We start from the raw sequence: 14,522 nt of genomic DNA, 5'->3' as shown, positions 1-14,522 counted from the left end.
TGTAACCAGTCTTCTGGAACCATATTCTGCCTCCTAATCCCCCCTTCACAAAGAAATAAGAGCTATGCCCAAGATCTGGCAAAATTAACCAACTTAGACCAGGAGAGTGTTGAAAACCTAGTTGCATCCTTTTTTTTTTTTAAAGTCTTCTGCCCATATCTTAATTGGGTTGTTTATCTTTTTTTGGTTGAGTTGTAAGAATTCTTTATATATTCTGGACACCAGATGCTTAGACATATGATTTGCAAATATTTTCCCCATTCTGTAGGTTGTCTTTTTAGAACGTATTTTAAGAGCACAAACTGATACTCTAGCTTTCTTCTGTGTTCTTGAGTATGGGCCCATATCATAGATGAACCATACACTGGGAGAAAATGAAGATGGTCTTCTAGCTCCTGAAACTAAAATTTCCTTTTATTGTCAGATTAGGGTGACTTCACATGAGTCCATTGGTTTTGACAAAGATGAGGAGTTGAGATTTACTCAGGAACTCCAGCTGGGAAGCTTGGAAACAGAGTCAGCAGCCCAGGACTAGAGTTTTAGGGAACAAAGAGGTAGGAATGAAGCCAAATAACACTTGAAAACAAGAAGGCAATCCTCTGATTTCCATCCCTGATGACTCTAATTTAATTGGCACGGCTAATCGATCTCCAAAAGCTCCCTGGTTGGTACTAATGTGTGCCAATGTTCGGGAGCCCCTGAGCCAGGCAAAGGAGCTGTGTGAAACAGGCAGGATGAAGGGGGGACAGTAAGCCGGGCTTCGAAAGGTAGGAGCCTCTGCTCTCACTGTGGTGTGGGGAAGAGTGGGGAAGAGCAGGAGAGGTCAGAAAGTCACAGTGGGAATCAAGGAAAAGAGAGAAGCTCTTTTGACCCCAAAAATGCACTGAATGATCATATTTATCTTTTCCAAGAGAAGATGGGATACCTAGTTTAAGGAGCTCAAGACTATACTAAAAAGATTGCACCAACCCCACTGGGATGGCCTGTTGGTACTTTTCCATTTCAAGTTCCATCTATGTTGATGAACAGAAGACGCTGCATACAGGAAGAGGTTATTTTCCACCAACTGTGTGAGTAATCCTATGTTGGCCTGTATCCAGTAGTAAAAACATGTTGGTGGAAAAGAGGAACGATACACATTTTAATAAGGATCAAAAGTATTCTGAGGGTCCCGTGAAAGTAAAAGAACAATCTTACTTATTTTAAAAGGTGTTTCTGTAGGTTCAGATTTTGACATAGTTAATGTCCCTAAAGTCTGCTAGTAAGTTCAAAGTAAAGGTTCCCAACATTTATAGAGCATCAGAATCACCTGGGGTGCTTTTAAAAATACAGCTATCTGAAGAGACACAGCACGTGGCTTAGAGGCTGCCTGGGGCTGGGTGGGAACAGGGAGTGACTGCAAAGAGATACAAGGATCTTTTGGAGTGATAGAAATGCTCTAAAACTGGATTGTGGAGATGGTTGCACAACTCTGCAAATTTACTAAAAATCAATGACTTATATACTTAAAATGAGCAAATTTTATGCTATGTAAATTAAACCTCAATAAAACTGCTTTTTTAAAAAGCAAAGAATATAAAGGGGAAACTCTATGAAAGTCATAGAACCATACCTATTTAGTGGTAGAAAAATAAGCATTATTCTTTAGCTTTACAACTAAACAAACATGTCAAAAGCACTCATATATTTTTTGGTTTCTTGTATAAATTCATAAAAGTATCACACCCAAAAATACAGCTACCTAAGCCTTACCCTGAGAAATTCTCATTCAAGTGTTTGAGGTGGGACTCAGGCATCTGTATCTTTTTTTTTAACCTCTCCAGGTGACTAAAGGGTATAGCCAGGTTTGAGTGTCATTGATTTAAAGCAAAAGGCAATAAAACAGGCAAGACACCTTATTTCTTACTTTATCTCATTCTATTTTATTCTCAGCTATCAGGGATCTTACCATAAATAAGAATTTTCTGCCAAAAGCAATTTGGAATCATGGAAAGGGCAGTAATTTAGGCACCCTGGAACATTAGGAAGTTCAAGATTTTAACACAGAAAGTGAAATAACCAGCCTTGAACCAACCACATACATGAGATATCTGTCTTGGCATACACCTTCAGAGACTCACACATCCCATGATGTTCAAGGAAAAGTCTTAGTTTCAGAGACTCTGTCCCACTGAGCTCATAAATCACCAAAATATTTTAGGGGGGAGAGGAACTGGGGGTGGGGGGCATAAGAGAAAGAGTCTTGTGTTTCACTGGAAATCAATTTATAATCTTTTAGATTTTGAACCATGTACATGAGTTAAATATTTTAGTAATCCAATAAGTATAAAACTTTGGCTTCCAAATTAGATCTCACAGAAGTTTTACACTGAGATGGAGCCCGTGAATTTATGGTATAATGGCTCTGGGCCCGATCCCAATATACCAGATGACTAAACTGATCAAAGACAGGTTCTATTGCTTTGAGCCTTTCTTTTCATTCTTACACAACTAGGGAGAGATGAGGAATGTGAACTCACATCCTCAGGATTTTACAATCTTCTATGTACTCAGTTCAGTGGGTAAGGGCATGAAGTTGGAGTCAGTTAGCTCTATGCTCAGATTCTGTTTCTAACAATAATTAAATATGAGTCCTTGTTCCTATTACTTGAACTCTGCAAACCTTAGCTTCTTCACAAATACAATGGGGACAAAGAGTACAACCCAAGAAGGCTGTTATAAAGACTGAATGAGATACAATAGAGCAAGTGCTGAGTCTAGTACCAAGCACACAGTAGTCCTAATCCAGAAGCGCATCCCTAAGGATGCGAATGGGTCCAGTGGTCAGAGATTTGCTTTGAGAAATTCCAGGAGTCTGATCTCTTAGTGGCAGGGAGATCTAGGAGAGGAATGTACTGGCATGGCTCCACATTCACACAATTACAGCTCATGTTCTGGTGCAAGCCTGATTCTGGTTTGATCTCTACCCTGGATTTCTTTTGGTAGCACGCAATAGTGTCCAGACAAAAATCACAACATCCTGTGCCTCTCCATGCTGGGCTGCCATTTTGCAGGGACAGTAATAGCTGAGTGCTGAAGGATAGGAATGAGCAGCCAAAAGGGAATCAGTCCACTGCACCTGGCTTGGGTACATACTTGTGAAATCTCCATGCTTTGGAAGGCTATATATCCGCTTTGGTACAAAAAGCTAGGAAAACAACTTTCTTAAAAATAATAGATCCCAAGAGATCAATGGTCTGGAAAAATTCCTCTGAGATTCTCACAGGCCCAGAATAAAAACAGTAAGCAACTTTTTGACTAACAATCATTAATTTGTAGGGCCTCCAAATATAACACATACACACACACACCACAACTCATACACATCCCTGGAAGAGTTGCGGTGGTTCTGAAAATGAGGCAAAGCGCACACATTTCATTACTGCAGCAGGACCACCTGCGTAGTCCCCCACAGCTGAGTGCCTCCACGCGTGGCTGAGCCCTAGGCCCTGTCCCATACACATGGGCCACAGCGGCCCTGCCCTCTCGGAGATTCCAGCAACTCGTAGAGAATCTTCTTCCTCCTGAAAATATCCCTCCTTCACATGGCTAAACATAGGAGAATTTCCCTAGAGATTATGATTAGGAAGAAATGAAATTTTAAAACATCCCTCGTTATTAGTTTGGGTGTGTATTTCTTTCTCTTTCTTAATTTGCAAGCACATAATTAGCTATCCACTGTTTAAAAGGCATTGTGTTAAATACCGGAAGGAGACAAAGTAATCGGACACAGAACTGCCTTCCCAATCACTTATGCTCTAATAGGGGAGAGAAGATTTGCACAGAAAAAGTCAACATAAGGTAATAATGGTAATAATAATATAATACTTTGTTATAAAGCCCTTACTCTGGACAGGGCACTTCACACGCACACACACATCCCAATGACCCTATGAAAGAGTTGTTGTCCCTGCTTTACAGTGCAAGCTGAGTCTTCCAAGGCCTAGGTAATTTTTTTCAGTGTTCTAGTTAACAGCTGAACTAAAATCCATTAACCACACACAGGGGGCCTCTAGGACATAAGAATGGTGTATTATATCTCACACCATTTCTGAAAGTCAGATACCTTGACAATATTTTTAATTTTTTAATGCAATCTAGATTGAGAGTATCAAACTCAGTGTTGGGAATGGCCACATAACAAAAGACCTGAGTTTCCCACAGAACCAAGACACACTCCAGTCTCTGAGATGAAACTCCTTGTCCCATGGACAGTAATGAACAGAACTGTGTGCTGGCGAGAGGAAAGAGCATCTTCCGCATGGTTCACTCTTCTGCACACCAGCCCTGGGTCCTGACTATTTTCACATTACGTTAAATAACAACGTTCTCCTTTCCCCCTTGTCAAGTCATGTCTCTACTCTCTTCTCAATCTCATTCCTAAATATTCCTGCCAAAGCAGCCTTCTTGGGATCCTCCAGACTCAGATACAGATACCCGAAATCGAGAGAGTCCAATCCTGGTGCAACTTTCTGACACATCTGTCTCGTTATCGGATTTGACACGAAGCCTGACTGGTCTACTTAGGGTAAGGCCCAACACCTGTGAACATTTCATATAAACTATCAGCTGAAATTAATATAGTAAATAAGACTAGATTGTATTGAATTTATCATTATCATTTCAACAAATAGGGTGAGATTTTAAAAATCAGAATTTAAGAAAAATCTCACGGTGGTCCTGGTAATGAACCAAAATGTCCCTGCACTCAATCAAATGTACAGTACACAGTTTTCACTGTTTAATTTTAGAAAGAGTCTCATACATCATTGAAATGTGTATGTTAGTGTTAAATGTTTAGTGTTTCAAAAATAGATTTTTAGAAAAATAACCCTGTAATCCCTCACCCCCTAGAATAAAAGGATTATTTTATAGAACTTTCTAGTCTTTTGTCAACTTCACATTTAACAAACTTAACATATTTAACATTACAAAGTGCGTACAAGTGTGTCTTTTTCCTCCCCATCACATGCTGCATTGTTGTCATAACCCTATTTTACTAATCACGTTTGTATGGCTGAATATTTAGGATGACAGAATGTTTTTGCTACTACAAATGTTACCAAACAGAATTGCGTGTATAACATTCCCAATATTTTAGATGCTTCACCTGGATTAGATGCCCAGAAGTAAGATTACTGTGTCAAATGATTTAAACATCTTTAAATCTCCAGATAGAAACAGCTTTAAAAAAACAAAACAAAACTGTACAGGGCTTTGCCTTTGTTGTGTTGCCATCTTTCAGATTCTTGCCAACTCTCGGAGCCTTTGTTGAAGGGGTCCCCTCTGTCTTATAGATTTCTCTGAAGCCCACGCCCTGCTCTGAGTTAGCACAGGAGACCCGGTGATCACACTCACCTTCCCCTCTCCCACTGTCCTTCTGCCGGCTGTGCTGTAAGGGTAGCACCTCCAGGGACTCGATGCCGGACCTCTCCAGAATGTTCACTTCCACCATCAGCCTCCCCACCAACTGCTGGGGCCGCACACTGATAACGTGCTCATACTTCCCCAGCCGCCTCTGTAAGAGTTCTTCATAACTGAGGAGGAAGGCAGCTTTGTCCTTGCTGGGAATCACGACAGAGGCTCTGAACATATCAGTCCCCTTCTCCCTGTAAGGAAGAGAAAAGGGAACACAGGGTCGGTCAGAGAAAGCCAGGTTCCCTCAAATCCCTTCAGGGCACTGGCCACTCTCTCAAGAGAGTCCTTAGAAGAAAAACTACATATTAGTATTGGGAAGAGAAGCAAAGACCTGAACTAGAGGAAGGTCACAAAGTTTCAAGGAATACTGAAGAGGACAGAATTCAAAGACTGCTGAACTTTCCTACCTCTCCCTGAGTCAGGCTTGAGGGGGCAAAGGGGAAAGGGAATATTGAAACCGGTGAACTGCTGGAAAAGAGAGTTTTGGAGTCAAGATGTGAATTGCATTTTTCTCTTTACTGGAATGACCAAACGAGCCTGACATCTGAGGTCACTTTAAAATAGCTAATATATTAGGTTTTTACACTTTGCAAAGTTTGGTGGTTGTGGCTAGGGGTAAGGATAAAGAATAAAGGATTGCAAAGCATATAAAAATACAAGCCATTCCAAATGTTTTCAGTGCTTGGAGTGAAGGTTCTCTGATTCAAGACGGCAGACTGACCATAAAAGGGATAGTAAAGGATTAAACCAAAGGAATGAGTGGTAGGGGCAATCATCAGTGGGTATGGCACTTCAAAACATTTCTGGAAGATGGGGAATTCAGTAGAGCCAGAACTCTACAGCTCAGACTATGTAGGCAGGGGCTGCAGCAAAGGATCAAGATGCAAACCATCTACAGAACATCAGAGAGATGGCAGGCTCTGGCTCAGCATAAGATGTGAGTGGGAAGGGCACCAAATACAGGAAGGAGACCTCCAAGTCCATATATGAATGAATGACCAAGATGACAGGCTTTCTACACTCCTCTTTCCCAGAGCTAAAAAGCTAGGAAGAATGACTGAAAAAAGACTGACACTTAAACCCATTATTGTAAACTCCCAAAACATCAGGTAGAGGAAACACAGAAAAGGAGTAGTATTAGACCACATTAGATGCATCATCAGCAATGCCAGATGTTATAAAACACTGGGAGCAATGTCTTCAAAGTTGGGATGATAAATTATTCTCAATCTTAAACTCCATATACAGTCAAAATATTAATCAAGGTCTCAGAAAGTGTGTCTCCCATACATCTATTCTGGGGGAGTTACTTTAGAATATACTCCAGCAAAGTGAAAGTGAAAAAGAAAGAGGAAGTTATGGAATATAAGGAGTAATAAAAGCAACCCAAAAGAAAATGAAAAGAAATCCCAGGGTAAACATTGATGACAAGGCTGCAAAGTAATGACAGTATTCCATGGACCTAGAGACACCATTCTTCCATGATGGACAGCTCTGAAATCATGATGTACCTCCCGATCAGTGATGCCTTCCAACTGCTGTCGGCAACAACAGCATTGCAGAATTTGCATCTGCAATGACAGCATCTGCAGCATTGTCATCGCTTGCAGAACTAGGTCATAGCTGTTCATTTAGTCACCATTTCAAAAGAGTTATGTGTCTTGCTAGATGTTAATAGTAACAAATTATGTTTTATGTCATAAGAAAAAAGAGAGACAATTAAAAACTCCAGGAAAAACAAATGCATATGTTGTGATCCAACTGAACTAAACTGTGGCATAATTATGAACAACTTATGAATTGTAATGTGAAAAATAATCTTCATAACACTCATCTAATAAAGACCACTCGGGATCCACCTGCAGTCCAACAAAATTAGATTTTAATAAACTGCTGCAGGAGGGGAGACTACATACCAAAGGCATCATGGAGAATCTTGCCAAACAAAGGAGGACATAGGGTAATATCATAGGATTGGGAGAAAAGTGGAGTGTAGATAAGGTTAAATGAAACAGTGTTTGGAGGCTCGAAAAAAAGCAGGGCTGTGTGTAAAGTGTTTAGTGGAGGGAGTCTTCCTTCTCAGCCTGGAGGGAGAAGCAAACTCGAGGTTCTCTGTCCTTAGGAACTACAAAGTTAAGATAAATGTGGACTTTTGTGTCCAACAATGCCTTATCTGAAGCTGTGAACCTTGGCTGCTTTTTGTATCAAAGTAAACCCATGACTCACATCTTCCAGGCAAGAGTGAGATGTTCCATTCTCGATAATAGGATTTCCAACAGCAAAGTTTCTGACAGTCTATGATTTTAAAGAACAAGCTTTCTCAAAACTGCATCCTTTTATTAACAAACAAAAACAGGGTCACATGTTCACACCAACTTATCTGGATACCAAGATCATTTTTCTTCAAAGGGAACAGATCACTTTTCTTCAAATGGGTAGAGAGGGAAATAGAATCTTAGTATACCAAGTGGCTCTGCAGTTAATGCCATTTATGTAATCATTAAAACTCAAATACTAGTTAATGGTTTTCAATGTTTAGATTCAAGTTATAGACAAAACAAAGAAAATACATATCATTACAGATCGGAATTTAAATATTGGTAACTCTGACAGCGCAAAAGTAAATGATCATGTAGAAAAAGATGGGCACTGGAAATGGGAAAGGAAAGGTAGGGTTTCAGTGAAGGAGAGGGAATTATCATTTAAGATAGTAGGGCTATTCTAAGATGGTGTAACACGGCTTACATTGATGGAAGAAGAGATACGAATGTGAAAATGTGGAATGCAGAGGGAAAATGGGAGTGTTGTACATATGCTAAATCATCTTCCTTCACAGCAGAGAATCAACAGATAATGTCTGATGTTTATCAAGAAATTTTTAAAAAACAAGAAAGTACTGTAAGTTTTAGAGTTAGGGAGGTCACTACAAAAAGAAACTACAGAAATATTAGAAGTGGGTGTCTCTAGGAAGTGAGACCTGGGGAGTGGGAGTGGTAAAATATTCCTTTTTATTATAAACTCTTTCCTGCTATACTGTTAACTATATATATTTAATTACTTACTATATGATAACAATAAAAAGCAGATAAATCCTTGAAGGAAGGGAAGAGAAAAAGATGGGTAGGCAAAGGAGTAGGAAACGTGGCCCTTTGCTGAAGTGGATTTTAATTACTTAACTCCATGGCACTTACCCATTATCTTCTGAGGTTTTATTCCTTTTCTCTTTTACCTTATCACCATTTTTCTTTTCTCTCCCTGTAATTTCTCCCTGATACACCTTGTCTCCAATGAGCCTGAAATACAAGAGACAGCTGTGTTACCACCTTGCAGTTCCAAGACAAATTCAAACATGGATCTCATAACCATGACAACCCTAGAAAATATTTTTATGTGACTCTTGGATATCCAGAAAGAATGCATTCCAGACCAAGTCACTATCCTTGAATCATTCATTTCATTCTAGGGCAATTTTCAACAGGTCCAAATAGGCCTGACCCATGGTGCCTCTGGGATTCTCCAGGAGGAAATCAGATCTGCTCAAATTTCCATGAAGATTCACCAGCTTGAATCTTGCCCAGACCCAATAGGACACCCCCAAAATCCACCCTATTTTGCATGTCTTTACCTCCTAGTTCAGAAGAAAAGATGAAATAATTCACCTTGTATATCATAGGGATCACGCCATCTCATCATTCAGATCTCGACTTAAACATGGCCTCTTCTGAGGCCATGATTTCTCCCTGCCTAGACAAGCCCCTCTCGGTCCTATTTGCCATCTTTAAGCACTCGCTATGGTCTGAAATTATCTCACCTATTGATTTGTTTACTTACTTATTATTTCTCCCACTGCAATTTCTGCAGCCAAGCAACATTGTCTGTTTCATAGAAGTACACACTTCACTTTGAAGAGCTCCTGGCCCGGAGTGGGCACTTGTTTGTGGAGGGAAGGAGAGAAAGACAGAAGAAAAGAAGGGGAATCGAAGGCAGGAAGAAGACAGGAACAGAACGAAAGAAGAGATCATGAAAAGGAGGGAAGGAAGAAGAAGGGATGGAAGGGAGAGAGAAAAGGAAGAAGGAAGGTAGAGAAGGAAGGAGAGCAGGAAGGAGGGAGTCATCCTTCTCCCAACCATTCGCTGGGAGAAATTCTCACACCTGAAGGCTGTGGAGCTCACATCCTCTCAGGGTCACCCTGGCCACCCCACACAGACATCTCCATTCCAAGGTCTCTGACCAGACTGTCGCTTACAAAGTGAAGTTGGTGATGAAAGCTGCAGCTGGAATCTGCATCTGAAACTCAATTTCCTGGTCCTCGGAAGCTCTATTCAGCATTCTACAGGAAACCGTAGTGAAGGCGTAACGAGAAATAATGGTAGACTTCACCGAGAATTCCGTCATCAAGGGTTTGGTTTTCTGTTGGAATTAAAACACATGGTATTTTCAGTGACGTGTGAAAGTGGGAATCAACCATTCTGGGGAAGGTGTGAGGCTCTGTTTTCTTCAGAGAAATAATCTTCAACTTGGGAGCCTTTGGCATGTGATTCCTTTCTTCTCTGTCTTGTCCTGGCTTTCCCATCTACCACTCTCTCCACTCATAAAACAACTGTGGTTGGACAACCAGCTCATGAGACAGAAGCACATCTTTTAACTTAACCTTAACAAATGGACACAGTTAAGATTTCCTATTTAACAGAGAATACACAGTGCTGAAGTAGTTTAATGAAGTATCGGAATTTTAGAAGTGAAGTATGAGAAGTACATAATGCTTTTCTGTTATAAACTCTTAGATCACATTTACAGGATCATGAATTGATGAACACATCAAGGCACAGCCAAAGAAATTCTCATATTTTCAAATTAAATTCAATATCAACTTAGAGAAACTAGATTCCAGAGCTTTCCCATGGAGACTACAATCACATTACTGGAAAGTGGGAATCGATACTGAGCTCAAGACAGTATTTGGGCAATTAGAACCCAGAAAAAGGAAAGTGTCTGCTAATTAAATTTATCCCCAAAGGCTCTGATAAGAGAAGCTGCTACATGGAACAAATTTAAAAGCTGGTTAAAACTTTTCAGCGTATTTCTAGCCTTCACAACAGTGCTCCAAGTGATGGCAGCAGACGCTGGAGAAGGAAGGAAGCATTCATGAGGAAAGTTAGCAGAGTGGTTCTATAACTCCAAGAACTGGCTGAACAACTTACAGGCACGGACTGAACGTTTGTGTCCCCCGTCTCCCCCACCCCACCACCACCACCAAATTCACATGGTAAAGCCCTAAACCACACCCCCCCATGTGATGGTACTTGGGGATGGGCCTTTGGAGGTGAGTAGGGTTAGATGAGGTCACGAGGGCCTTCATGATGGGGTGAGTGCCCCATAAGAGGAGACATGAGAGAGCTTGTTCTTGCTCTCCATGGGGACCTGGAGAAAAGGCTGTGTGAGTGAGAATGTGGCCATCTACAAGCTAGCAAGAGTCTGCACCAGAAAATGAACCCTGCCAGATACTGATCTTGGACTTTCCAGTTTCCAGAACAGCAAGAATATAAATTTCTGTTGTTTATGGTATTTTGTTATGGCAGCCCAAGCAGACCAAGACGAGGCATTATCTCATTATGGACTTGGACACACATTCAAAGTAGGTGTTTTTTATTCCCATTTCATACATGAGAAGAAGTCAAGCTTGCAAGTTTACATATTGGCCCATCATTAATGGAGATGAGACTTGAATTCAATCCTACCTGCTCCAGAGTCCACACTCACCACCATGATGCTAGGCTGCCTCTGCGGATACGTCTTTCTATCTCTGTGTACTCAAACCCCAGCATGGTCTTCAGCATACTGCAGGCTCTCAATAAATGCTGAACGGAACCAGGTTACTCTGATAGGCTTCTACTTTCTCCTATGGGAATTGACCAACCTAGTCAATGTTTATCTCAACCTGTGTCTGCTCTCTAAACTTCTTTCCAGGCCTAAGCTAGTTTTCAAAATAACCATAAGATAATGACCTGCTGAAATCAAGGCATATTTAGCTCCTGTGATATACAGAGGGAAACTTAAACCCCATTTCAGGAGAGTTTCACAGTGCGTTGCTCTATTTAAGTATATTTAAATGCTGGGAGTCAAATCATACCTTTCATAACAAACTACCAAAAGCTGACAGATACTTTATATGACATGTTAGAAGTAAGACTGAGCCCTCCTCAGCCCCCTACATCTGAGAACACACAGGAACAGCCGCAAGATGGGGAGCTGCATAGGAGCAAGGCCAGAATGCACGAGTGCTGGGCACAGAGGTCAAGGGATTATTCATCTTTGTGGCTGAACTTCTAGTCTTGGTGACTCAAGGGATAAAGACAAATGGCAAGAGTTTCAGGAAAAATGTTAAGAGAACATGTACCTTTCTTGGAAAGTTGGGAAAATATAAGCACATAGGTTCAGTGAAAAGATGATCAAGTAGAAAAAAAAATCTAAACATATTTGAAAGATTGTTTTCACCAGCAAGAGGAAAAGAAGTTCTCTGATTTGGTCTGAGAAGGAATTAGGTCAAAGCAACGGTTCTCAAGTGTGGTCCCAGGACTAACAATATGAGCATCACCTGGAAACTTGTTAAACATGCAGAATCTCAAACTCCGTCCCAGACTTGCAGAATTAGAAACACAGGAGATAGGGCCAGAAATCTGTATTTTAACAAGACTTCCAAGGGATCCTGATGCTCAAGTTTGAGAACCACTGTTTTTTTGTTTTTGTTTTTGTTTTTTTAGTTAACTGTAGATTATTTTTTTTTATTATTATGTTATGTTAGTCACCATATAGTACATCATTAGTTTTTGATGTAGTGTTCCATGATTCATTGTTTGTATATAACACCCAGTGCTCCATGCAATACATTTTAAAGTAACACAAGGAGGTGGCCCTCTTCATATTTCTTCATCTCTAAGTTAAGAGAGCTTGAATAAATCACTAAAATTATGTCCAAGTCGAGATCCAAGAACCTAAGGCAAAGCCAAAAGTAAGGAATAAAACTGGGTTTTAGGAAACTATTCTGGAATTCAGAAATACTTGATTGTGAATAGTCTCCATGAAAATCTAGTCTCCTTAGGACAATATCTGACTCTCCAGAAGTGACTTGGATTAAAAAGAGATTCTAGGGGTGCCTGGGTGGCTCAGATGGTTAAGCGTCTGCCTCTGGCTCAGGTCATGATCCCAGGGTCCTGGGATCGAGCTCCACATTGGGGTCCCTGCTGAGCGGGGAGCCTGCTTCTCCCTCTCCCTCTTCCTGCTGCTTTCCCTGCTTGTACACACTCTCTCTCTGTCAAAAATAAATAAAATCTTTAAAAAAAGAGAGACAGATTCTAGATGTGGTTTAACCAAATGCCTCTGTTAATATATATACCACAGACCCTGAGCAAGATGGCAGAGGAGTAGGAGACCTGGATTTCGTCTGGTCCCAGGAATTCAGCTGGATAGGGATCAAACCATTCTGAACACCTACAAACTCAACAGGAGATCGAAGAAAAGAATAGCAACAACTCTCTGAACAGAAAAGCGACCACTTTCTGGAAGGTAGGACGTGTGGAGAAGCGAATCTGAGGCGATATTCGGGAGGATAGACGGCGGGGGAGGGGGCCTCCACCAGCCCCTACCGGCAAGTGACAGAGCAGCGGAGTACAAAATCGGAATGTTTAGAAGTCAGCTCCGCTGAGGGACGTCGCTCCAGTGGCTAAGCGGGGGGTGGAACCCTCGCGGGACAGTGGGGTCTCAGGACCCTTGGGGTCACAGAAAGACTGGGGGTGCCCGAGTGTGGCAGAGCTCCCAGGTATCGGAGCGGGGAAGCCGGCTGCAGAGGCGGAGCCCAGGCGCGGGCTCTCAGCTCGGGGTTGCCATAGACCGTGATCCACAGCACAGTCGGGCCACTGCTCCTCCAGCAGGGACCCAACAAGCGGCAGATCCAGGAAGACTCCCCTTCCTCCCCCGGGAGGAGCGGCGCGGGAGTGCACCGCAGGGATCTGCTGGGTTTGGAGACTCCACACGGTGTCGGGTGCCAGAGATAGAAACGCTCAGTCACAGGCCGGGTGAGCACGGAGTACAGCTGGAGACTGGGGAGACGGGAGTGACTGACTGCTTTTCTCTGGGGCCTCACTGAGGAGCGGGGCCCCGAGTTCTCGGCTCCTCCAGGGCGGAGATTGGGAGGCCGCCATTTTCACTCTCATCCTCCAAAGCTGCACAGAAAGCCTGCAGGGAACAAAAGCTCCGGAGAGCAAACCCGAAAAGATTACTTAGCCCAGCCCAGCAGAGGCGGGGCAATTAACCTCCGGCAAAGACATTTGGGAACTATGGCAACAGGCCCCTCCGCCAGAAGATCAGTGAGAACAGCCAGCCAAGACCAAGTTTACCGATCAATGAGAATGGCAGAACTCCAGCGCTAGGGGAATACTGCACATAGAATCCATGGCTTTTTTACCATGATTCTTTAGCCTTTCACAGTTAATTTTTTTTAACTGTCTTTTTTTTTTCTTTTTCCCTTTTTCAACCAACATTTTATCAATCCCTATTTTAAAAAAACATTTTTATTTTTCATTTTTAGAGTCATATTCTATCCCTTCATAGTAGTTACCCTTATTTTTGGTATACATATATAAGTTGTTCTCTCTTTAAAATTTTGAGATACAGTTTCTTCTAACAGATCAAAATATACCCTAAATCTCTAGTGTACAGCTTTGTTCTAGTCTCCTGCCTGATCACATTCTCTCCCGTTTTTTTTCTTTTTTTAATTTCTCTTCTTTCTCTTTTCAACCAACTTCTTATGAATTCCTTTTATAAAATCTTTTATAATTTTCTCTTTACACTCATATTCAATCCCTTCATTGTATTTACCCTTATTTTTGTACATATATAAGCTTTTCTTTCTTTAAAATTTTGGGAGACAGTTTCTTCTAACAGACGAAAATACGCCCAAAATCTAGTGTGTGGCACTGATCTGTTCACCAGGCTGATCATATTTGATCATATTCTTTTTTTTTCATGTTTTTCTTTTTCCTTTTTTTTTTTTTTCCCTTCCTTTCCCC

The 14,522-nt window shown here is 41.4% G+C and overlaps 1 protein-coding gene across 1 annotated transcript in view; it reads right to left on the bottom strand.

Annotated features, from left to right (window-relative positions):
• The window catches only part of ITIH5 (inter-alpha-trypsin inhibitor heavy chain 5), a 77,252-nt gene that overhangs the window by 37,916 nt on the left and 24,814 nt on the right, over positions 1-14,522 (bottom strand). Inside the window, exons 4-6 of the mRNA XM_021696688.2 lie at positions 9,704-9,867; positions 8,649-8,750; positions 5,398-5,648 (exon numbers count right to left, since the gene is read on the bottom strand). Of these exons, the coding sequence (XP_021552363.1) occupies positions 5,398-5,648; positions 8,649-8,750; positions 9,704-9,867 (517 nt within the window). The remainder of the gene's footprint in view (positions 1-5,397; positions 5,649-8,648; positions 8,751-9,703; positions 9,868-14,522) is intronic.

Source organism: Neomonachus schauinslandi, chromosome 5 (assembly GCF_002201575.2).
Source record: "Neomonachus schauinslandi chromosome 5, ASM220157v2, whole genome shotgun sequence".
NCBI classification, from domain to species: Eukaryota; Metazoa; Chordata; class Mammalia; order Carnivora; family Phocidae; genus Neomonachus; species Neomonachus schauinslandi.
Note: the sequence above shows the minus strand (reverse complement) of the source record. Positions and strands in the feature narration are given on the sequence as shown.